At 34.6% G+C, this 24,602-nt stretch overlaps 1 protein-coding gene across 8 annotated transcripts in view; it reads left to right on the top strand.

The window, feature by feature from the left end:
- Window positions 1-24,602, top strand: part of LOC147820469 (chromosome-associated kinesin KIF4A-like) — a 111,789-nt gene that overhangs the window by 71,189 nt on the left and 15,998 nt on the right. For all 8 annotated transcript variants that reach the window (XM_087204176.1, XM_087204175.1, XM_087204180.1 and 5 more), the window contains 5 exons: window positions 12,572-12,655; window positions 13,213-13,326; window positions 19,605-19,760; window positions 19,886-19,986; window positions 24,395-24,524. In XM_087204176.1, the coding sequence (XP_087060302.1) occupies window positions 12,572-12,655; window positions 13,213-13,326; window positions 19,605-19,760; window positions 19,886-19,986; window positions 24,395-24,524 (585 nt within the window). The remainder of the gene's footprint in view (window positions 1-12,571; window positions 12,656-13,212; window positions 13,327-19,604; window positions 19,761-19,885; window positions 19,987-24,394; window positions 24,525-24,602) is intronic.

Below are 24,602 nucleotides of genomic sequence, written 5' to 3'. Positions count from 1 at the left end.
GATAAAAAAGAGTAATTACAATAACATGTGAGAGTTATTTATAGATGGTATGTGTATAACAATAGCGCAAAAATGGAAAAGGGAATAGGGTCATACAGGAATAATATTTCTATGTCTCATTGGGTTTAAGTTAATATAAATCTAAAGATTCTGATGAGTTAAGGTGTTTATTGTAAGCACTAGAGCAGCCACTAAGAAAATAAATCAAACGATATAGTGACATAATCATTAAGGAATTAATGTTACACTAGAAAATAGTACCAAAAAAGCAGAGAAGGAACAAAGAAACAAAAAGTATGTGACATGTATAAAGCAAAAAGCAAACTTTAAGACAAAAATTCAACCATATCAGTAACATCAGATGCTCCCATGGGATACACTGGCAGATGTGACCACTTCACACTTACCCCCAACAACACTAATGCTACAACAGAAAGATTTTGCAAGCAATCTGCCGAGTTTTACAGGATTCTGATCATAAATACCTGAAGGATTGGATAAGGGAAGAATTCAAAAGAAACAAAAGTGCCCCCAAAGAGGATATAATCCAAATGATGATTACTTAAGGAAATACTGTACGCAGCTCAAAGAGTTAGACAAAAACACTTGCTTTAGCAAAATCTTAAGTATGACATTGTTCTGAAGTATTTTCAAAGTTTCCACATATTTCGTTGGATTTAGACTCAACAGTGAGCAGTATAAAGAAAAGTGGAACTACTTGTATATATGGTACTTGAGTAAAATATCAGAAGATAGAGCATGGTATGTCATAGAAAGCAAAGCAAAGCACATCAAAAAAATTGCCTTCACACTAAAAAATATACCTCAAGTTTTGAAAATGTTTCTGTGGCATTAGTTTTTATAAGAAGCAAAACCCACTAATGGCCAGTTAACACATGAGAAGATACTTAACACAATCATCAAGAAATTTAAAATCAAATCCACTGTGAAATATCACTTTATATCCACTAATATGGTTACAGTTAAAAAAGGAAATAGTAATGCTACTGAAGATGTAGAGAAGTAGGAACCTCATCTATTGCTGTATAAGAATGTAAAATAGAATAGCCACTTTGAAAAATAGACTATCAGTTCCTTAAAAGGTTTAATAGAGTTACCATATGACTTACAAACTGTGCTGCACTGTTTCAAAAATATTTTCATATATATGCTAATTTGTTTCATTTATACTACTTGCTTCTCTTAGTTCACTGAAAAGAAAATTTTGTTCTGTTGTGTTTCTTCTTTGTAAGAATCTCTTTTGTCTGTCTTGTAAGTTTAGTAATTACTTTGAAGATAGTGATACAGTGTATTAACTTTTCTTATTCTCTTACTATTTTGTTATAAAATTTTGTTTTATTTTCACATAAATTTTAAGAATTATGATGTGCTAAAAAAGGTTGGACAAAATATAGAATAAATGGCACATGTGTAAGAAATCACAATAAATGTCAAAAACATTTTTTTTAAAAAAAGAGAAACTGCTTTTAGGTTTATAACCAACAGAATTGAAAACATGTTTACAAAAATTTAGTTTGTAAATGTTCACAGTAGCATTATTCGTAACATTATAAAAGTGGGAACAGTCCAAATCTTTATAGACAGATAAATGGATAAATAAAAGTTACAATAAAATATTATTCAGAATAAAAAGAAATGAAGAACTCTTACATGCTTATATGTTCATAGATGAACATTGAAAACATTCCTAGGTGAAGAAGCCAGTCACAAAAGATCATAGTGTATGGCTCCATTTATATGAAACGTCTGGAATAGGCAGAAAGATTAGTGATTGCCCTGTGGGTAGAATCGAGAGTTGGATACGGATCTTCTTTTTAGGGTGACAAAAGCACAGTATTCTAAAGTTAGATTGAGATGTTGTACAACTCTGTCAATATACTCAAATTCATTGAATTATACATTTAAAATATATGATATTTGAGTTCTATCCCAAAGATGTTTTTAAAACAGCATGAGATGTAGAGCAGGAGGTACACTGACCTAGGGAGTTAAATCCTTGCTCATTACTCCTCAGGATTATTAAGGAATGTTCTTCAGATATGCTATGGTTTGACAATCAGAAGACTAACTAAAAAGATATGACTAGACATCTAGTTCTTTGTTGGAAAAAAAGAAGAAGCTTCATGAACACATTGAAGCACCTGCCAAAAAGAGGACTTTAGGCAACTTTATGATGAAACTTCTATGATTACCTTAATATCTACGTGGAAAGAAACTTTTAAAAATGAAGGAAGATCTTAAGTGCATTAGTTTCTCCTCAGTGAAAAGTAAAACTAATGATACATATGTATTTCAGAGCAAATAGGATGTTACAACTAAAGTTAAGTTCAGAATACTTTGAAAGAGACCAAACTTATACAATTAATTTAGAGAGAGATGTGGAAGTTAAAGCTTATGGAAGATGCTGGGATTGGCAGGTCTGCAAACCAAAGTCCTCTGTGCATCAGAGGAACAGAGCAAAGAAGCTAATCCAGTAATCTGAAAGATGTAGACAAAATTATACAGAATACTAAAGGATATCTACTTCTGGACTGTGTGCGAGAAGACAAACATAATCTGATAGTGGCATATGATACTGACCTAGATTGCCAAGGTCCACCACCACCTTCCATTTTCTCAGACCCCACAAGAGAAAGTAATTCTGAATACTCTTTCACAGGGATAATCTAATGCAAAATACTTACATAAGCAAATTTTCTGGGTTTTTAGATAGATGTATATATTAGTCAAACTATTGCAAAATGATCTGACAAACATCTGTGAAGTTTCCAAAAAGAGAATACTTTGGAAATACTTTTATGTGTATGTCATGGTTGAAATACAGACTCATATATGGCTGTTTCTAGTAAATCTAAAGCTTGAAACTAAAAATATCCTTTTACGAGGTGTGTAAGTCTAACTTTTGGTGATGTTCTTCCTAGCAATATTGTACATAGAACACTTAAGGAGCATTTGTGGTTTGAATTTGCAAGCTGTAAGTATTAGACTTCAAGAAAAATCTAAGCTGGGATTTGTTTTGTTTCTATAGTTCTGGAGTTTGAACCTGGGACCTTTGTACTGAGCTACATCCCCAGCGTTTTTTTTTTTTTAATTTTGAGGCAGGGTTTTGCTAAATTGCCCAGGCTGGCCTCAACCTTATGATCCTCCTCCTGCTTCAGTCTCTCACAGTGCTAGGATTGCAGGCATGTACCAGCATGCCCGGCTCTGATTTTTTTTTTTAAGCAATTAAAACACTGAAAGTTCTTATTTTCCAGAGGCTAAGATTACTGTAATGTACATGCTGTTAACTTTATCTCTAAAGAACTGTTTAATTTTTAAATTTATATGCTTTGATTATCCCCTCTGAATTATAAGACATGTCTTGTTATTTAGCCCAATAGAAGATTTATTTAGCAATTTCTTGTGTATGAAACCAGTCATTAAGGTACTGACCCAAGTGGAACTGCTGGTGAAACATTTTATTTGTCATGAAGTGATCTTTATCAATAAAGTGGATTAAACAAATTACATTTCTAGGTGTTCACAGTAAACTATATTCTTAATTTTTTTTTTTTTTGGCGGTACTGGGGATTGAACTCAGGACTTTGCGCTTGCAAGGCAGGCGCAGCACCACTGAGCTAAATCCCCAACCCTAACTATATTCTTGTTTAAATGTTAAACTTTTGCTCTGAAAGTTTAATTTTAAGATATTTTAATGTTCAGTATATATTTGAACTACAATAAAGCAATCCTTTTTTATTTTATTTTGTTTTATTTTTGGTTTTTTTGAGACAGGATCTCACTATGTAGTTCAGGTTGGCCTTGAACTCACTATGTAGCCCAGGCTGGCCTCCAACTCACAGTGATCCTCCTGTCTCAGCCTCTCGAGTGCTGGGATCTTAGGCGAGTGCTACCACTCTTGGCCCATTTTGTATTTAAAAGATGTTTTAAGTATAAAAGTTTTGTAGCACAAGTAACTAAGCTGATTTATTATATAACATATTGATTGCTCCTGTGTCATTCCACCATTTTAAATTATACCAGTAGATTGGAAATTTTAGGTTCATGGCGCAAGAACTGCTGTGGTTGTGCCCACAGATAGATAACTTTCTAATAGTTAAGGAAAGCAGAATATAATCTCTATTATTTATATTAATGTAGTCATGCCAGCAGATACTTGTATGAGATACAGTAATATAATCCTTATAATCCCCATCTTTTATGAATGAGAAAGGAAAGTGCTAGTAAAAATAAAAGGAAGCAGCCTTCATGTACCTTGTAGAAAAAAGAATGAGATTATGTATAATAACATCCCAAGAAGACCAAAAATAAATTGTTGCTCTCTCAAACTAGAAATTGTCAGAGGCTATTTCCTTGTATCAGTTAAGTATTTGAGAAATTATATTAGTATCAAATTTACTATCTTTGTTTATTGGAAGAAGTAAATCACTTTTTACCCACCTATTTGTATAAAAAAATGCTATACTGTGTCCTGCTTTTCTGTCTCATGAACTTAAGCCAACATATTCATATTTATTTGACTTAATAGTAAAGAAAAAGTATTTCCCCTTATTTAAAATTATTTAATTTTTAATTTTACAAATGAAAAGGATAGTATTAATGTGACTGGATTAAATAGTCTAATCAAAAGCAGATTAAAAGACAAGATTAAAAAACAAGATCTATAATAAGATATGCTGTCTACCAAAGGTACATATTAGAGTCAAAGATACAAAAAATTTGAAAGTAAAAATACAAGAAGAGATCTACCATTCAAACAACCATGAAATCTGAAGTGGCTGTACTAATATCAGACAAAATACTTTAAAATACAGACTATTACTAGAGATAAAAAGGACATTTTATGATAAAAGGATCAATCCATCAGGAAGATATAATAATTCCAGTCATATGTAATGTAATAGTGGTGATATATTCTGAAGAATGTATTGTTAGGTGATTTTATCCTTGTGAACATCAGAATGTATACTTACACAAATCTAGATGGTATCAATCAACAGACACAGAAAACAAAATATGTAAGGCTGCGTATTTTTTTTTATAAGGATTATACTCGAAAATAATATAGTACAGTAATTACAAAACCTAGTAGCATAGTCTTTTATTAGCATTACCAAGTATTATGTACTGTACATAATTGTATGTACTATAAGTTTATATAATTTGCAGCATAGTTTGTTTATACAACACGAACATGAGGGTAATGTGTTGTGCTATTCCCAATAGGAATTTTCTAGCTTCGTTATCATCGTATGGAACCACCATCATAAATGCAATCTGTCACTGAGAAAAATGTTGTTATGTGGTGCATGGTGGTATAAATATACATGTGTACCTAGTAATAGCCCCCAAATATAGGAAGCAAACACTGGCATAAATGAAAGGAGAAATAGACAAATCATGTTACATTTAGAGACTTCAGTAACCTACTTTTCATTAGTGAATGGAACAGGTAGCTATAAGATGCTCAAGAATATCAAAGATTTCAACAATGTTATAACCTAGGATTTTCACATCTATCTTCATAAGAAATATCAACATGTAGCTTATATGTTGTACTAAACTATAAACTAGACTTAACAAGCATCTATAGAACACTACAATCAACTTGAGCAGGCCATATCTTCTGCTCAAGTGCACAGGGAACATTCTCTAGGACAGACCATATGCTAGACAATAAAACATGCCTCAAATAAATTTTAGAAAATTGTAACAATACAGTCTTTTCCAACCACAATGGTAAGAAATTGGAAGTCAGTAGAAGAAAGGAATTTGAGAAGCTCACAAATATGAGGAAATTAGACAATACAGTTCTAAATCAATAGTGGGGCAAAAACCAAGTCACAGGAAAGGTTAAAAAAATACGATGAATGAGAACAAAGATAACATACAAAAGTGCAATGAAAGCAATATTTAAAGGGATTTTATAGATGTAAATACCTATACTAAGAATGAATAAAGAGCCAGGTGTTGTAGCTCACAGCTGTAATCCCAGCTACTTGGGAGGCAGGAACAAAAGGATTGCCAAGTTTGAGGCCAGCCTGGGCAACTTAATGAGACTGTTTAAAAAGAAAAGTTTAAAAGCTGGGGCTGTAGCTTAGTGGTAGATGGTCCCTAGATTTCATCCCTAGTACCATCCCAAAAAAAAAAGATGATACACCATGACCAAGTGAGGTTTGTCTGAAAAATGCAAGAAGACTTATTTAACATCTAGAAGTAAGTTAATGTACCGTATTGGTGAAATAAGGGACAAGAACTACATAATCCTCTCAATAGACACAGAAAATGCAGTTGACAAAATCCAGCACTCTCATGATAAAACCACTCAAGATATAGGAATAGAGGGAAACTTCCTCAACCTGATAAAGGACACTGTTACCGTTTTTTTAATTAATTAATTAATTAATTTATTTATTTATTTGTTTATTTATTTGTTTGTTTGTTTATTTATTTATGGTACTGGGGATGGAACTCAGGACCCTTGTGTTTGCCAGGCAGGCACAGTGCCACTGAGCTACATCCCCGGCCCTGTTACCATTATTCTTAATGATGAAAGACAGAAAAAATTTCCCCCTTAGGTCAGGAACAAGACAAGGATGTCTATTCTTGCCACTTCTATTCAACATTGCCCTGGAGGTTCTAGCCAGCAAAACTATCTCTTCGCAAATGACATTATTGTGCATATAGACAATCCTAGTGAGGCACTAAAAGTCTATCAACTAATATATCAGTTTAGCAAGTTTGCAGGATACAAAATCAATACAAGAAAATTAGTTGTATTTCTGTACACTAGAAATTAACCATTTGAAAATAAAATTAGGAAAACAATTTTATTTATAATAACATCAATATGAATAAAATATTTAGGAATAAATGTACCAAAGAAGTGCAAGATTTATACACTGGAAACTACAAAACATGAAATTAAAGAAGACCTAAATATGAAGTCGTAAATAGGAAAATACCTTATGTTCATGGATGGGAAGACTTAATATTCTAAAGATTGATTGTCCCCCAGATTGATTTGCAGATTCAACACAATCTGAATCAAAATTCCATCTGGCTTTGTGTGGAAATCCAAAGAGCCCAAGAACAGTCAAAGCAATCAAAGAGAAGAACAAATTTGGAGATGTCACATTTCCTGATTCTAATACTTCCTACAAAAGCAACATTTAGTAAGACTATATAGTACTATGTCAAGATAGACATAGATCAGTGGAATAGAACTGAGAGCCCAAAAATAAACTCATGCACCTATGGTCAATGAACTTTCAACGTATTGCTAAGGCAAATCAGTGAGAAAAAATAATCTTTTCAATGAATGGTGCTGAGACAACTTATATTCATGCAAAAAATAGTGAAATCGGAACTTGCCTCATACCATATATAAAAATTAAAAATAGATGAAAACCTCAAAGAGGTAAAATTATAAATCTCTTAGAAGACATATTTGTGACTTTGGATTAGGCAATTTTTAAAAAACATGACACCCAAACCAGAAACAGCCAAATTAAGAAATTAAGTCACAAAAAGAAATTAAGTTACAGAAAACTAAAAGCTTCCGCACTATAAACAATACCATTATGAAAGTGAATAGCCAACCCACAGAATGAATGAAAATATTTGCAAATCATATAGCTGATAAAGATCTTGTGGGGCCAGGGATTTAGCTCAGTGGTTTCGCCGCCTGCTGCGCAAGCTCAAGGACCCGAGTTCGATCCCCGGTACCAAAAAAAAAAAGATCTTGTGTTTACAATATTTAAAGAACTCTTACAACTCAGTAATAAAGATAACCTAGTTTTGAAATGAACAAGCAATAAGCACACAAAAGGGTGCTCTATGTCACTTGCCATGGGGGAAATGGAAGTCAAAACCACAATGAGATTATTTCACACCCATAGGGGTTTCTAGTATCAGTCAGATAACTATTGTCAAGTGTAGAGAAACTGGAAACCTCATACATTGCTGGTGGAATGAGAAAATAGTGCAGCTGCTTTAGCAGTTTGGCAGTTCTTTAGAAGGTTAAGTAGAAATAGAGATATCCTGTGATCCAGTAATTTCACTCAGTTCTGTCTACCCCAAAGGTATGAAAACAGGTCCATGCCAAAACCTGCACATAAATGTTTGTAGAGTGGTATTCATAATAGCCAAAAAGTGGGAAAACCCAAAATGTTTATCAACTGCTAGATAGATAAATAAAATGTATGTCCATGTAGTAGAATATTATTCAGCCATAAAAAGAAATAACTACTGATACATGCTACAACACAAATGAACTTTGGAAACATTATGCTAAGTGAAAAAAGTCACAAAAAGGGGACAATATAGGATTCTGTTTCTATCAGATGTCCAGAATACGCAAATCTATAGAGATAGAAAGTAGATTAGTGGTTGCCTAGGGCTTTGGGAAACAGGGTGACAGTATTGAGAGGTGATAGCTAAAAGGTATGAGATTTCTTTTTGTGATAATGAAAATGTTCTAAAATTGACTGTGATGTTAGTTTTGTCAACTGAATATGCCAGAAACCATTGAATTTATATTAAACAAGTGAGTGAATTATATAGATGTCTTACATTTCAATAAAACTTTAAAACAGAAGAGACATCTGTAAAATGATGACAAGTTTACATTGCCCAGGAAGGTATATTTCACATTGGCAAGAATCTTTTTTTGTTCACTTATGTATTTCCACTGGCTAGAAGTAATTAGCATATAATGATTACTAAATGTTCATTGAATGATTTTATTGATAACAAATGCAAAACTTCCCTTTTAGAAAAGGAAGTGAAGAGAGCCTAAAAATTACTCCATGCTTTTGAGTTAATGGAAAGTCAAAGGAAACATGTAGTTTGTGTAATAAATTTGGTTTTAGGAAAATTATCTTTGGTACAGAAAGACCTAAAAAAGAGAATAGATAGTGTAAACCAAATTCAAAGATGTTGGGCTGGACTAAGTAATTAGGGAATTATCTTGCATAGATGTAAACTGAAATCACAGGACTAATGAGATGATGGAGATGAAGAATACGTAGAAAAGAAGAGAACCTTTTTATTTCATCTATAAGAATGAAAGCAATGGAATTTGATGGGGAAGGTGGTTTTTGGTTTCATTTTGTTTTAGAGATTTTAATCTGTCCTAGGCCATATTCACATTTCATTGAATGTTCTTGAAATACCTTTTACAAGTATATGCACCAGGATTCAATCAGAGTTCACAAACTGCTTAGGAATACCTTCCTTCTCTGTTTGTCTCTCTCTCTTTTTGTTCTTACACCTTGTATAACTGTCTTACTGGTCAGCCCCTCCCCTTCCTCACATTCTTTGGGGCACTGATTTGTTGAAGACACCTGGCTAGGGCTAGTTTTCACTGTCACTGCTCAAACATCTCAAGTCTTTCCTGTCCAAAAAGCAAAACAAAACAACTACCACAAAATGCATCTTCTTTCAACCTACTTTTTCTTCTTTTCCTTCAATTTAATGATTAAATTAGATAACTTTGTTGTCTCCATTTTGTCACTTTCCACTTCTTGTCTCAATCTTGATTTTACTCACTGCTCTAGCTACTCTTTTAAAATCACCAATGATCCCAATTACTCTTAACTACTTACAACTCTTCAGTTAGCTTACTTGGCCTTTCAGCCACATTTTACTGTGGTACGATCTGTTCTTCTTCAAACATCTTTACTTTAGTGAAACCTCACTGTCTAAGTTTTCCAGCTCTCTGTTTTGCTCCTTCAAGTTTTTTGTCAGCTCTTCTACCCCTACCTAAACATTAAATACCAGAGGAGATTCCAGGACTGCCTTGAGCATAAATTCTGTTTGTACTCTACTCTTTCCCAGAATACTTTTTTCTTATTACATGGCTTCATTTATTATCTGTGATTGACAAACTCAAATTTCAGTTCCCACCCTGGTTTATGATTGTGTTCTATAGATTTAAATCCCATGATTATTCTACATCCTCATTTGTATATCTCATAGAAATGTCAAACTCAGCAAGTCCAAAACACACTGTATTATGTCTTTACCTCTTTATCCACCACTGTTACCCCCAGTTTTCCTCTATTAGATCCTTTCCGTGGACAGTACTTGGTTTACTTTAACTGTGATGATTCTAAAACATCAATATAATAATCTTTACCCTTTCATCATGTATGCATGTATTGCTCTCTAATGCAGTACCATCAGTGACTCAAACCAGAGACCCCCTAAGAGATCTTTTTAACTTTATCCTCTCTCCCTCATTCCTAAAGTCCAACATTATGTTCTCCCTTTTTCACCTTTAAAGTATCTTCTCATCTGTATTAGTTTTCTAGGGCTGCTGTAACAAAGCACCACATATTGAAGTTTATTACAGCAGAAATTTATTTTCTTAGTTCTGGATGCCAGAAGTCCAAAATCAAGGTACCGTCAGGACTGATTCTTTCTAGAAGCTGTGAGGGATCATCTCATCCATACCTCTCCCAACATCTGATAGCTACTAGAAATTCTTAGGTTTCCTTGGCTTGTAACCACATCACATATAATCCCTGTATCATACTTCATATAAAGATACCAGTCACTGGAGCTAAGATCCAACATCTTACCTAATATGATATCTCAGTTTGATTCTATGTGCAAGATCTTGTTTCCAAATAAGGTCACAGCCACAGGTACCAAGAGTTAAGACTTCAGGATTTTTTCTTTTACAGACACAATTTTTACATAGTATAGTAGTAAAGAATCTTTGGTATCAAAATTCCTAGTTCCGCCACTTTCTATCTGTCTGATCTTGGAAAAGTTACCAACTCTTTGTGAGTTAGGTTTCTCATCTTTAGAGAAGAAATGAAAACATTAAGAAGTTGTTGTGAGGGTTACACAGATTAATACTATATGTAAAGCACTTGATACAGATCCTATACATAATAACTTTCATAACTACTAGTTATTATTGTTATACCCCCTCATCTTTACTTCCCTTACTTGGAATGATTCTTGCCACATTTACTTCTTTCCCTTCCAATGTGTTCTCCATACTGTAGCTAAAAAGAACTTGCAAATAACAAAAATATGGTCCTATCACTGCTTTGCTTAAGACTGTTTTCACCTGCTTCAGAATTTCTACACCAGCTCTACACTGCTCATGACTCTCCTCAGCCTCCCACCCCCTTTACCTTCACCTAATTAATATTTACTCTTCAGATCATGACTCTCCTCAGCCTCCCACCCCCTTTACCTTCACCTAATTAATATTTACTCTTCAGATTTCGGGTTGGACCATACTTCCTCCAAGGTTTTGGAGATTCACAAGTTACTGTCACCCTTCATTTCTGTTTCATGATACTCCATATACTTGTTCTTTTTTAAAATAAATTTTATTTTATTCCATTCCGCCCCCCCCAAACCCCCTGCCCTCCCTATGTACAAAATGCATCCTTGTTCTTGTTACTTATTTTTATTTTGATTAAATTCTATTAGAAGAGCAAGCAACTGCCATAGCTTTGGTTATTATTACATGGTCCCAGTACATAATTTGAGTGCAGTAAATGTGCTCAGTAGTTTTTTTTCTGAAGTAATAAATGAATCAGTCGAGTTTTAATAATTTGCACGCTCTTACTTGGTATACTGCTGCAAATAATTCACATCATGCAGTATCTGGTCGCAATTCTGTCTTAGCCATACTTCTGCCTTCATCTGTGCATTCCTAAATTCTAGCACAGTGCTTTGTTTGTATTCTCCAGTGCTCTGTAAGAATAGTTACCACATCATATTCATCTCTGTATCCCAGAAACCTAGCACAGTGCCTAGTGTGTAAATGGGTTAAGTAAAATGAATTTTTCTAGTATGCTGCCAAATACATGACTAAAATGGCTGGCAATGCTTTCCAGATTAAGGAACAAGTGAAGCCATTAGGAGCTTAATGGATTAGTAAAATAGGGAAGGGGCTAAGAAATCTGTGCAGTAAATGTAGTGTGTTCAGTTGAAGCAGGCAATATCCCACCAGATTTCTTGTCTTTTTCATCTTTAATCTCTGAGAAGAAAGGATATTCCTGATTTCAGTAATAAGCTAGTTTTGTTCAAGAGTGGAAAACTTCTCTTTACCTTGATTGTATAGGTGGCTGGCTATATAGGTAGGCTTTCTCCTTTTTGCCAGCTACTGTATTTTAACATGGATGAACTAGTAGGTTTGAGGAGGGGAAAGAGTAGTGGTCTCTTTATCAGGAGACCTGAGTCCCAGCTTTATCAGTAGCTACCTATGTAAAAGACAGTTCATTATATGATCTTTAAAATTCCTTCTAGGTCTTACATTCTTTAGTATTGCCAGTAATTGACTTAAGACTGATAATTAAAGAATTTAGCTACAGAACAATGAGCTGAACAAGGAAACCATCTTTCCTTTACATACAAACATGGTTTTAGAAGTACCAGTTCTTAACTATGATAGGAAAAATTGAAAGCAGCTCACTATATTGTATTTAGCCCTATATATCAAAGATGTCTTGACTTTTAGATATAAGGTTTTATTTTAGGTAGCTGAACAGCAATTAAGATCTGACTTTTTTATTTTTAGGACCGTAAGAGGCAATATGAGCTGATGAAACTTGAAAGAAACTTCCAGAAGCAGTCCAATGTGCTCAGGCGTAAAACTGAGGAGGTAAGTAAGAAAATCCAGGCTGCTAGGTCAAAAGTGTTGTCATCTTCAGATGTAGATGCTGCCAGTTTTATGAGAAATCAGGGATTTCAATTATGACCAAAAATTCCAAAATCTTGTTCCCTGTTTATATGTTATGAACTGTGACTAGATAAAAACATGATGGGAAATGGTAGTTTTCAAATAAAGATTCTTTTTCTAATTGGGTTTCATTCCAAAAACCACAGAGTAATACTGATATGTGACATTTCCAAGCATTTTTAGTCTACAGAACATCGCAGGGATTTAGCTCAGTGGTCCCAGCACCAGCCTCGCAAGCACAAGGTCCCAAGTTCAATCCTTGGCACAAAACAAACAAAAATAAAAACAACATCCTTGAATGTATTTCTCTCCTGTGCTCTAAAGTAGTAACTATTCACTGGTATATTCCTGGAGACTTGTAAACCTGGTTCCTATGGGAACTTAAACCTAGAATTTCTTTTTCTACTAATATGCTGTAAAATTAGAATGTTCTTCTTATTACCTTTCATTCAGCATAACTGTATGCCCTTTTTATTTAGGCAGCAGCTGCCAATAAGCGTCTCAAAGATGCTCTCCAAAAGCAACAGGAGGTCGCAGATAAGCGGAAGGAGATTCAGAGCCGTGGAATGGAAGGCACTGCAGCTCGAGTGAAGGTATAGACAGCTTTAACTGCCTTTTCTCTCTTCTTCTTTTTTTTTTTGGTACCAGGGATTGAACTTGGGTCCTTGAGCTTGTGTAGCAGGTGGGAAAACCACTGAACGAAATCTCTGGCCTGCCTTTTCTCTTATGAGCACTGGAGACAGGAAGAAGTGAGAAATAGCTTTCTTTTGGTTTAGAAGTAAACACTAGAAAATTTAAAGTTTTACCTCAAACCCTTGTTTACTAAAAGATACAAATATCTTCGCCCTTTTTTTGCCCTTTGTCTGCCTTTTTTATTCTATCTGGAACCCCAGCCAATTGGATAGTGCCTGCCCATATTGAAGGTCATCTTCCCCATTCATTCTACCTACTCACGGTGCCAGTCTCCTCTGGAAACACCTTGAGAACACAACACAAGTAATGCTTTTCCTGTTCTGTAGCTTTTCTTTAATCCAGGGAAGTTGATGCCTGAAATTAACCATCCCATGAATAAAGCTGCTGTTTTTTTTTTAAAAAAGCCTCACATACAAGTGTCTTTATAAACATATGAAATCATTTCACTTGGCTAAATAGCTAGGAGTAAGACTTCTGCGTCATAAGTTAAGTGTATACTTTATTTTATTTTATTGGTACCAGGAATTGAACTCCAGACCTTGCGCTTGCAAGGCAGGTGGCAGAACCACTGAGCTAAATCCCTGGCCCCTATACTTAAGTTTATAAGAAACTGCTAATTTGTTTATCCAGTGCTGGTATATAGAGATACAATTGATTTTTGTATATTAACTTTTATCTTATGTTTTACTAGTCTGCTAGCTTTTTTGTAAGTTCTTTGGAGTTTTCCATGTAGAAATCATGCCACCTGTAAATACAGTTTTATATCTTCCTTTCTAATCTGTATGTCTTTTAACTTTTTTACCTGCCCTATTGTATCTGCTACAACCTTCAGGGTGATATTGACTAGGACTAGAAAGAGTAGACATCTTCCTGTTCTTCTTAATCATAGAGGGAAAGCATTCAGTCGCTCACCGTTAAGTATTATGTTAGCTGTAAGTTTTTCATAGATACCCTTTATCAAGTTTAGGAAATTCTTATCATCAATTTAATGTAAGTTTTATCATGAATGGATATTAAATTTTGTCAAGTGCTTTTTTTGTCTCTAAGTTGTTGATTTGGTGAATTACTCTGAACAGTGCTCAAATGTGCAACCAGCCTTGCATCTCTTGAATAAACTCCATTTGGTCATGATACATCATCCTTCGTATATATTGTTGAATTCAGCAATATAGGTAGTAGCTGGCTTACTTAGACTGTTTTGACTTTACAGTGGTGTGAAATATGTATTCATTAGAAACAACTTCACGTTTTGGATTTTGATCTTTTCCCAGGCTAATAATATATGGCAGGATACTCTCAAGATTCTGGGCAGTAGCAGTGAATCCTAGCTCCCAGTTGGCTGTGCAATCATGAGGATAAACAAGTGATACTCTGTAGTGTACTATGTTGCCAGCATTTTTGATTATTGTGTTAAGTGTTTTTATATACCATCATGACTACAAAACACCTATCTTTTTCTCCTGTACCCATACAATCATTTTTTTCTCATGTTCAGTATAGTTTTCAATAAATCCATGGGATATTCAATACTTTATTATTATAAAATAGACTTTTCATTAGGTGATTTTGCCCAACTGTAATATAGGTGTTCTGGGCACATTTAAGATAGACAAGGCTAAGCTATTTATGATGTTCATTAGATTAGGTAGATTAAGTGCATTTTAAATTTGGTATATTTTCAACTTACTCTGGGTTTACTGGGATGTAACCCCATTATAAGTTGAGGAACATCAGTATATAAAATAAAGTTTTGGTTTAAAATTTTTACATTTATGTTCTTGGTCTATAGTTTTCATGTAATGTCTTTGGTTTTAGTATCAAGATAATGCTGCCCTCATAGATTGAGTTAGGAAGTGTACTCCCTCCTATTCAGTTGTCAAGAAACCTTTGTATAAAATTAATATTGTTTCTTTCTTAAAAGTTTGATAAAATACAGCAGTAAAGCCATCTGGGCCTGGAGAGTGTTTGCTTGATTGTTTTTACTTTTTTAGAAGAAGGGTATTTAGTAAAATTGAACTTTAAAAAAAAATTGTTGTTAGTGCTGTGTGTAGTGGTGCATGCCTATAATTCAAGCAACTCAGGAGGCTGAGGTAGTAGGATCTCAAGTTCCAGGCCAGCCTGGTCGACTTAGCAAGACCTTGTCTTACAATAAAAAGGTCTGGCAGTGTAGCTCAGCAGTAGAGCACTTGCTTAGCATGTGTGAGGTTCTGTGCGCAAACCTCAGTACCACAAAAAATCCACAGTGGTGTCATTTCTCTCATTTCTGTTACTGGTATTTTTTTGTTTTTACCTTTTTCCTGAGATTTATCAAAGAACCAACTCATTCTGGTGAGTGATTAAAATGGTAACTTTTATGTTATATATATTTATATATTTTATCACAATAAAACATTTTTAAATTCAGCTCATTAATTTCCACCCCGATCTTCAAGTATTTATTCATTTATTTATTTATTTATTTATTTTAGTTTTTTGAGACAGGGTCTCACTATGTAGTTCAGGCTGGCCTTGAACTCACTATGAGCTCTTGCCAGTCCACCTGCCTCAGCCTCCTGAGTGCTGAGATTATAGGCATGTGCCACCACACCCGGCTCCAATCTTTATTATTTTGTTACTTCTGCTTAGTTTGGATTTAATTTTCTCTTATTTTATTAGTTTCTTGAGGCAAAAGCTGACATCATTGATTTTCAGTCTTTTTTTTATATATAGTTTTATTTTTTTTTCCCCGGTACTGGGGATCAAACTCAGGACTTTGCCCTTGTGAGCCAGGTACGGAACCACTGAGCTAAATCCCTGGCCCCAATTTTCAGTCTTTACTGTTTTCTAATATAGGTATTTAGTGCTAAAAATACTATAGTACTTTTACTAAAACATCCCACAAATTTTGATATTATATTTTATTTTCATTCAATTCAAAATATATTCTAATTTACCCATTGATTTCCTCTTTGATCTATGAGTTATTTAGAAGAATATTATTCAATCTCCATATAATAGCGGATTTTTCCAAACATCTTTTTGTTATTGATTTCTACCTTTATTCACTCATGATCAAACAACATACTTTGTATGACTTGAATCTTTTTGAACTCATTGTGACTAATTTTATGACCCAGAATATGATCAATCTTGGTAAATGTTCAGTGTGTACTTGGGAAGAGTGTGTATTCTGTTGTTGTACAGAGCATTCTATAAAAATCATATTGACTTGATTGATTGTGCTGCATTCCTAACATACCCTGGCCGAAATTCTGTGTACTTGTCCTACCAACTATTGAGGGAAGAGTATTGAAGTCTCCAATAATTTTGGATTTTTCTTTTTTTCTATGTAGTTCTGTTTCTGCTTAATGTATTTTGGAGTACTGTTGTTAGAGGCATGAAAGTTTAGGATTAATTGACCCCCTTGTTATTATGAAATGAACTTCTTTATCCTAATAATAGTTTTTATTTTAACATCTACTTTTGGTAATAATAATACAGCCCTCTAGCTTTCTTTTGATTAGTTTTAACATGATATTTTGTAACTCTTTTAACTTATTTGTGCCTTCATTTTTAAAATGAGTTTCTTAAAGACAGCATATAGTTGGTTCTGTTACCTTGTTTGTTGACTTATGCAGTCAAACCATGGATTTCAAGTACCTTGATCGGTGAGTGTTTCACAAGACCAGAAAACATTTTTAAGAAATTTTAACTTGATAAACAAGGAATGTCTTGCAGTACAAGTAGTACATCATGTCAAATGTCGCATGACCACAACTCATTTCTCTCTCTCTCAGTCTCTCTTCTCTCTCTTCTTTGATATACAAGTGCTTTGAATGAATTCTTCTCACAAACCAAGGTTTACTTTGTATGGTTTTGTTTCACAGATTTTGGTGCTTTGTTATTAAGGACATAAACATTTAGGCCATTCAGGCTCATGTTCTCTTTTAAACAGTTGACATCTTTGTCATGATGAAATGATCCATTTATCACTGGTAGTATTTTTTTCACAGGAATTTTACCTTATTTGATATTAATATAGCCATTCCAGCTTTCTTTTGATTACTGTTAACATAGCATACTATCTTTTGTTTTACTCATTAAGTTTATTGGTACATTTTAGGTATACAGTATGATGACATTCATCACTGAGAACTTGTACCTTTACATGATATATCTTGGTTCTTATTTTTTCTCCATTCTCCTGCCCTCCCTTCAAGCCCTCTACCCCTCCATATTTACAAAGACTTTGTTTCCATTTTTTCCTTTTCTCATATTTTTTCCTGTTTCACTTAAGAGTATGGCCTCAATGTACTTCCATTTAGCTATAAGTGTCTCTAGTTTCTCATTCTTTATGGCTGAGTAGTACTCTGTTTTATATTAAAAAATACATCTTTTTTATCTAGTCTCCAGTTGATGGGCAATTGGGCTGTTTCCAAGTTTTAGCTATTATTGTCTTGCTATAAACATGGGTGTAATTCTAGGCAACAAAGACAAGGTAGGGGGAGTATCACAATCCCCAACTTGAAACTATACTACAAAGCTACTGTGATAAAAACAGCATGGTACTGGCAAAGAAACAGACCTGAGGATCAGTGAAACCAATTAGAAGATACAGAAACAACTCCAGACGTACTCAGCCTGCCTCATCTTTGACAAAGGAGCCAAACACCCTCACTGGAGGAAAGATAGCCTCTTTAATAAATGGTGCTGGAAAAATTGGGTTTCAATTTGCCAAAGATTAAAACTAGACCTATATCTCTCACCATGCACTAAACTAAAATTGAAATGAGTCAAAGATCTAAGTATTAAAACAGAAACACTAAACCGGCTGGAAGAGAGATTAAGAGGGATTTAGCTCAGTGGTTTCGACGCCTGCTGCCCAAGCACAAGGACCCAAGTTTGATCCCCGGTACGAAAAAAAAAAAAGAGAGAGAGAACTCTTGAAGACATTGGCATAGGAAAAGAGTTCATGAACAAAACCTCAGTCACATGTGAACTAAAGAATCAAGAGCTAGGATCTCATCTTATTAAAAAGCTTCTGCACAGTAAGAGAAACCACCAACAGAGTGAAGAGACAACCCACCATCTGGGAAAAAAATTTTTACCAGCTGTTCCTCAGACAAAGATCTACTATCTAGAATATATAAAGAACTTAAAAAAATCAGACCCCCCAAATTTAAAGACCCAGTCCCAAAATGGGCATCTGAAATGAACAGATGTTTCTCAGACAGAGAAGTAGAAACAGCAAATAAATATATGAAAAAATGTTCACTGGGCCAGGGATTTAGCTCAGTGGTGCTGCCACCTGCCCTGCCAAATCCAAGGTCCTGAGTTCGATCCCCAGTAGCAAAAAGAAAAAGGGTGTTCAATGACACTGGTCATCCAAGAGATGCAAATGAAAACAACGCTGAGATTCCACCTGGAATCAAGAAATCAACCAATAACAAATGGTGGCAGTGTTACAGTGGAAAGGGAACCCTTCTCCACTGCTGGTGGGAGTATAGACTGGTGTAACCACTGTGGAAATCATTATGGAGATACCTCAAAGAACTAGGATTAGAGGTCCCATTTGACCCAGCTATTCACCTGCTGGGGATCTTCCCCGAAGAATTAAAAGAATCATACCACAGTGATATATGTGCACCCATGTTTATAACATAATATATCTTCATCAAAAGCAGATAAGTTCTCAGGAATGGCTACTAGCTTTTTTTGTTTGTTTTTGGTGCTGGGGATTAAACCCACAATGTTGTGTATCTTAAGCACATCCTCTACCACTGAGCTGAATCCTCAGTCCCTGATGTTGCTATTTTTAAAAATTAATTTAGCAAATTATGTTTTCTTTATTAAAATTACCTTTCATTCACTTTAAAAATTATAATGGATATCTATTAAATAAAATAGTAGAAATAGTCTTCAATTCTGTGTCATAACTAATTAAAGGCAAAAAACAAATGTTAAGAAAATGGAGAAAGTAAAGACAAGATACATAGAAATACTAGGGTATCTACAGAAATATTTTCTATAGAAATCCTCTTGCTTGTGCCCTTTTGGGATATTGTTATTAAAGCCTCTTTGAGAGATACAAATGGAAATCTCACTTCTAATTACTTGAGCTCTGGTCCAAATGAAATTAAGTCTGGAGCTGAATCTAGCTCATCAATCAGTGATTCCTCATCCCTGATTTCTCTTCTAGAATTGGCTTGGAAATGAAATTGAGGTTATGGTCAGTACTCAGGAAGCCAAACGTCATCTGAGTGACCTTCTTGAAGATAGAAAGATCCTGGCTCAGGACCTGGCTCAACTCAAAGAAAAAAAGGAATCTGGGGAGAATCCTCCTCCTAAACTTCGGGTAAGTGCCCTTATGAAAAAAAATGCTAGCAATACTCAGACTCTACATTCTCTAGAAATCCTCACTGCTTTAGAAGATTACTTTCCTTTTAGAACTTTACCCTTAACACTCACTATTCTTTACAGAGGCGCACATTCTCATTTGCTGAAATGCCTGGTCAAGTTTCAGAGTCAGAGGATTCTATTACAAAGCAGATTGAAAGCCTAGAGACTGAAATGGAACTCAGGTAACAGGACTACCTTTAAGACATAAACATTTATGCTTGGAACCAAAAATACAGCCTATCAACCTCGTGATTCAAAAGCTCATTTTTTAAAAGATTTATGATGGTAGAAAAATAAGAGAAACTATTTTGAACCATATACTATATTAGACCTGTTAGATACATTGGTGATCATTTAAGTTGGTTTTAGCAATACATAACTAGCTGTTTATCTTTGGATACATATATAAGTCACTCAACATTTAAGTTCCTGCTTTGTGCTACACTCCATGCAGTGCAATAAACAGAAAGAAGAATGGCACTATCTTTGCTGCCAAGTAGAAATTATGTATTCAGTGGAGTCATTTGTTATAATTTCACAAATGTGGTAAAGTATTGATCACTTCCAGTTGGTTATGATGAAAGTATTTACACCACAGAAACTGACAAAAACTACAAATCAGGGCTGATGTTTTATTTTTGAGGATCTCACTAAGTTACTAAGTTGCCTGGGCTGGACTCGAATTTGCAATTCTGCTGCCTCAGCCTCCTAGAATGCTAGGATTACAGGTATGCACCACCACAGCTGAGTAAGGGCTAGTTTTTTAAATGCTGCCTGACAAACATACACCTGCACACCACATCATAAGTAAATGATTATGTACGGTGCCAACTAGAAAGAATAAGGGACATGAATTGTCAGAGAAGACAAGAAAGGGCATATGATATGACTCTGAAGTGTTCTCTCCTGCCTCTTTCCCAAGGCTGCCCTGACTCTTCATCCGTCACTATTTTTTTTTTAATGCTGGGAATAAAACCCAAGGACTCATGCATGATGTACTACTGAGCTACATTCTCAGCCCCTACTTAATCTTTTGCTAATCTTTGTGTTCTTTCACCGCCTTTAGGACTTACAGTGCTTAATTATGTGGCACAGATGATACAGTTTATCTTTGTGTTTAGCATTTGTTTTATGTTTTAGTTTTCTCGATCTAAGGGATTGAAGAAAAGGACTACGTATTAGACAAGGATTCTCAAAGTGTAGTCTGCAGGCCCCTGAGGGTCTCCAAGATCCTACTAGGGAGTCTGACTGGCAAGTATTTGCATAATAATAGTAAGACCTTACTTACCTTTTTTACTATGTTGACATTTGAATTAATAGTGCAAAAGCAATAATGGACAAAACGGTTGACACCTTAGGCTGAACAAAAAATGTGGCACCTACATGAACTGGTGGTCAGTTAGTTGTACATGACAGTTTAAAATTGTTTAACAAGCCAGTCTCACTTAAGAGTGGCTTTGAGAAAGCACTGAAAATTGTTAATTTTACTAAAACTCCACCCTTCACATCTTTTTAATATGTGTGATGAAACAGAGAGAATGCATGAAACACTTCCACTACGTATCAGCACAATAGTCATCCCAGGAAAAGCTCTATGCCATTGTTTGAGGCGTTAGTTCAATGGGCCTCTTTTTCATGGAATATCAGTTTTATTTAGAAGGATAACTGAGAGGTAAACTGGTTAGTCAAACCTGATTACTTGGCAGTCATGTTCTCAGAAATGAACAATGACCCTATCACTTTAAAGAAAACAACTGACAGCATTTGTTACCAAAGATAAAATTAGAGCTTTGAAGAAAAACTTAGAATTTTGGAAAACTTGTATTTCCTACTATAAGCTTGATTGTTTTTCCAGCTTTTCTGATAAGGCCAATAATGATACTTAAAAATGTGATTTTTAAAATATATTTTATAATAAAATATGTTAATTTTTGAGGACCTGTATGATTCAGTGGACTACTGTTATTAAAAAGACATGTTAGAGAATCATGTATAGGCAAAAGACCAAATTGCATTTATTTGACTTACCCAAATGTCATATTTTATTATAATACATCTTGTATCTATGTACATTTCAAGCCATTCCAAACCATTTAACACCCATACAAGTACAAGCCCAAACTGAATAATTATTGTTTGCATTGATTGCTCAAAATCTCTCTCATTTGTTTTTTATCTTTGCCCTCATCTCCAGTTCTCAACTATGAAATCAAATCTCCTCTTAACCTCTGAATTTTCCCCCAAACACTCTAACTTGACTTATGTCTCATACTGTCTCAAGTAGGAATCTATTTTAGCTCTGACTGCATGGAACTTTAACAAGGGCATTGGCCATTGATTGTGCCCTGTCCAGGCCAACTTAATATCACTTCCCACACTCCCACAGCATCACTTGCTCTAAATTTCCTCAGAATTCTGCCTCAGAATTTCCCTGAAGACAGTCACTACTGAGGTTCAAAGACAACCCAAACGTTAACATATTGTTTCCTAAGATAGATTTTTGTCAAGAGGACATCTGTTCTCATGTTTCTGAGGCCAACCCTGTATTTTAAGTGTTTTACATACGTACACACTCCCGTATACATATGGAATTTTTTGTAATGTAAATTCACAAGCAAAAAAATAGCTCACCACATTGATTTAATGTGACAGTATTAAAAGTTTAATCATAATAGTTTTAATTGATCAGTAGGTACTAAATTGTAGTTAGGAGTAAGAACCTTGAATCTGCTTTTCCACATGAGAGTGATTATAGCTAACAATGTACTGTACATTTCAAAAAGCTAGAAGAAAGGATTTTTAAAGTTTTCACCATATAAAAATAGCAAATGTTTGAGAAGATAGATATGTTTAACCTGACTTAAACATTACACTACATGTATATGTATCAAAACATCAGTTTTTGTGTATTAGTTGAAAAATAAATTTAATTTTAAAAATAAAAGCCAAAAGAAACAGTAATAGTTTCCGATTCTACATTGTAACTAACCTTTAAAGAGCTACCACTCCACAAGCTATACCATAGTCTTAAAGAATATCCATAATTATCTGAAAATTACTAAAATACTCCTCTTTTTTCTAACTACATATCCACTTGAGGCCAGGTTGTCTTCATTTATATAAAATAGAACGGCATGTCACAAAAGACGTAGTGCATAGGGAAGTGTGAGAATCCAACTATGTTGCACTAAGCCAGACATTACAGAGATTTGCAAAATGTAAACTGTAAAATATTCCCACTCTTCTCCCTCAATCATTTTTGGTCTTGGAAAATGTATTTTTCATAAAATACATTTATGCATAATAAGATTTTAATTTTTAAACGAATTAATCTAAGTTTTCTGTTTCAGTTTATAATACTATAAATATTTATATCTGAACAGGATTTCTTGGAAGTCCTTAATTTTTTAAAATATAAAGGGGTCCTGAGACCCCAAACTTTGAGAGCTACTGTCTTAGATTACTTTTGTACCCATCTTCCTTATAACTACCTAACATAGCACTGCATGTTTGAAACACCTGCTGGTATTATTCTCCCTCTCACTTAACACAGCATATGTGAGAAGGAAACTAATTAACGTAATTAAAATATTATGTACACTTTGTTGTAGACCATACTTGATCAAAAAGTATCCAGAAGCTATAAGCAAGGTCAGGGTATCTTTTTTAAAATTTTTATTACTACATGTTTACAGTACACAATGATTACATTCACAGTGGGGAATTGCTGTATGTACATAACACAACGTTTTTCATCCCCTTCCCCTCCCCTCTCTCCTCCTTCCTTCTCTTGGTCGGATCAGGGTATTTAGTCTTAGAAACTTCTCGGTCCTATGTCAGGGAAGTCGAGATAACTTCTCATAACACCATCAATTTGGTGTTGATTCTAGCAAAGAGAATCTACCTGTTCTTGGGAGATTTTCCCTCAGGTCTCTAACCCAAATGTTATACTTGCATGCGCGGCCACTGTATCACAGTTGGAGTTTATATAGGACTTTAAGACAAAGTCATAGTATAATCAATGCACACAACAAAAGCCTTGCTATAATAAATCTTTTCAAGTCCCACTATATATGACCCATTTCTTTCAATCAATAGTAAAATAAAAACCATTTGGAGGGGCCAAGGATTTAGCTCAGTGGGTCTGGCACCTGCCTCGCAAGTGGGCAAGGTCCCGAGTTCAATCCTGGTACCAAAAAAAAAATTTGGATAATCTCTTGTAATCTATCTATAACATGTTTTGAGATATGTATAAAATTTTAACCAGATGGCTCAATTTTTGTTCTTTGTAGTACTAGAATTGAACCCAGGGCCATTGCACTGAGCTACATGCTCATTTTTTTATTTTTTACTTTGAGACGGAGTCTTGCCAAGTTGCCCAGTTGGGCTTCAACTTGGCATTCTCCTCCCTCAGCTTCCCATAGTGTGGGGATTATAGGCATTTGCCACCATGCCTAGCTTCAATCGTTATTTAAATGATTATTTGACTGATTATTCCATTCATAAAATTCTTTGAAGTTTCTGCTTAAAGTGCATCCCCTTCTTAGTGTTAAGGCTACTCACAATAAGCCTTGCTGTCTTTCCCTGAAGGAGTGCTCAGATTGCTGACCTCCAGCAGAAGCTCCTGGATGCAGAAAGTGAAGACAGGCTGAAACAGCGCTGGGAGAATATTGCTACAATTCTAGAAGCCAAGTGTGCCCAGAAATATTTAATTGGAGAGGTAAACATCACTCTCTCTACCAACAACTAGGGATTTTGTTGGGCAGGTTGAAATAAGATACCTTGAAATACTGTCATA

Source organism: Heterocephalus glaber, unplaced genomic scaffold (assembly GCF_053883595.1).
Source record: "Heterocephalus glaber isolate CG9 unplaced genomic scaffold, H.glaber_assembly_v1.0 deba00001871, whole genome shotgun sequence".
In the NCBI taxonomy this organism is placed as follows: Eukaryota; Metazoa; Chordata; class Mammalia; order Rodentia; family Bathyergidae; genus Heterocephalus; species Heterocephalus glaber.
The sequence above is the reverse complement of the archived record's forward strand: the minus strand, read 5'-3'. Positions and strand labels throughout refer to the sequence as shown.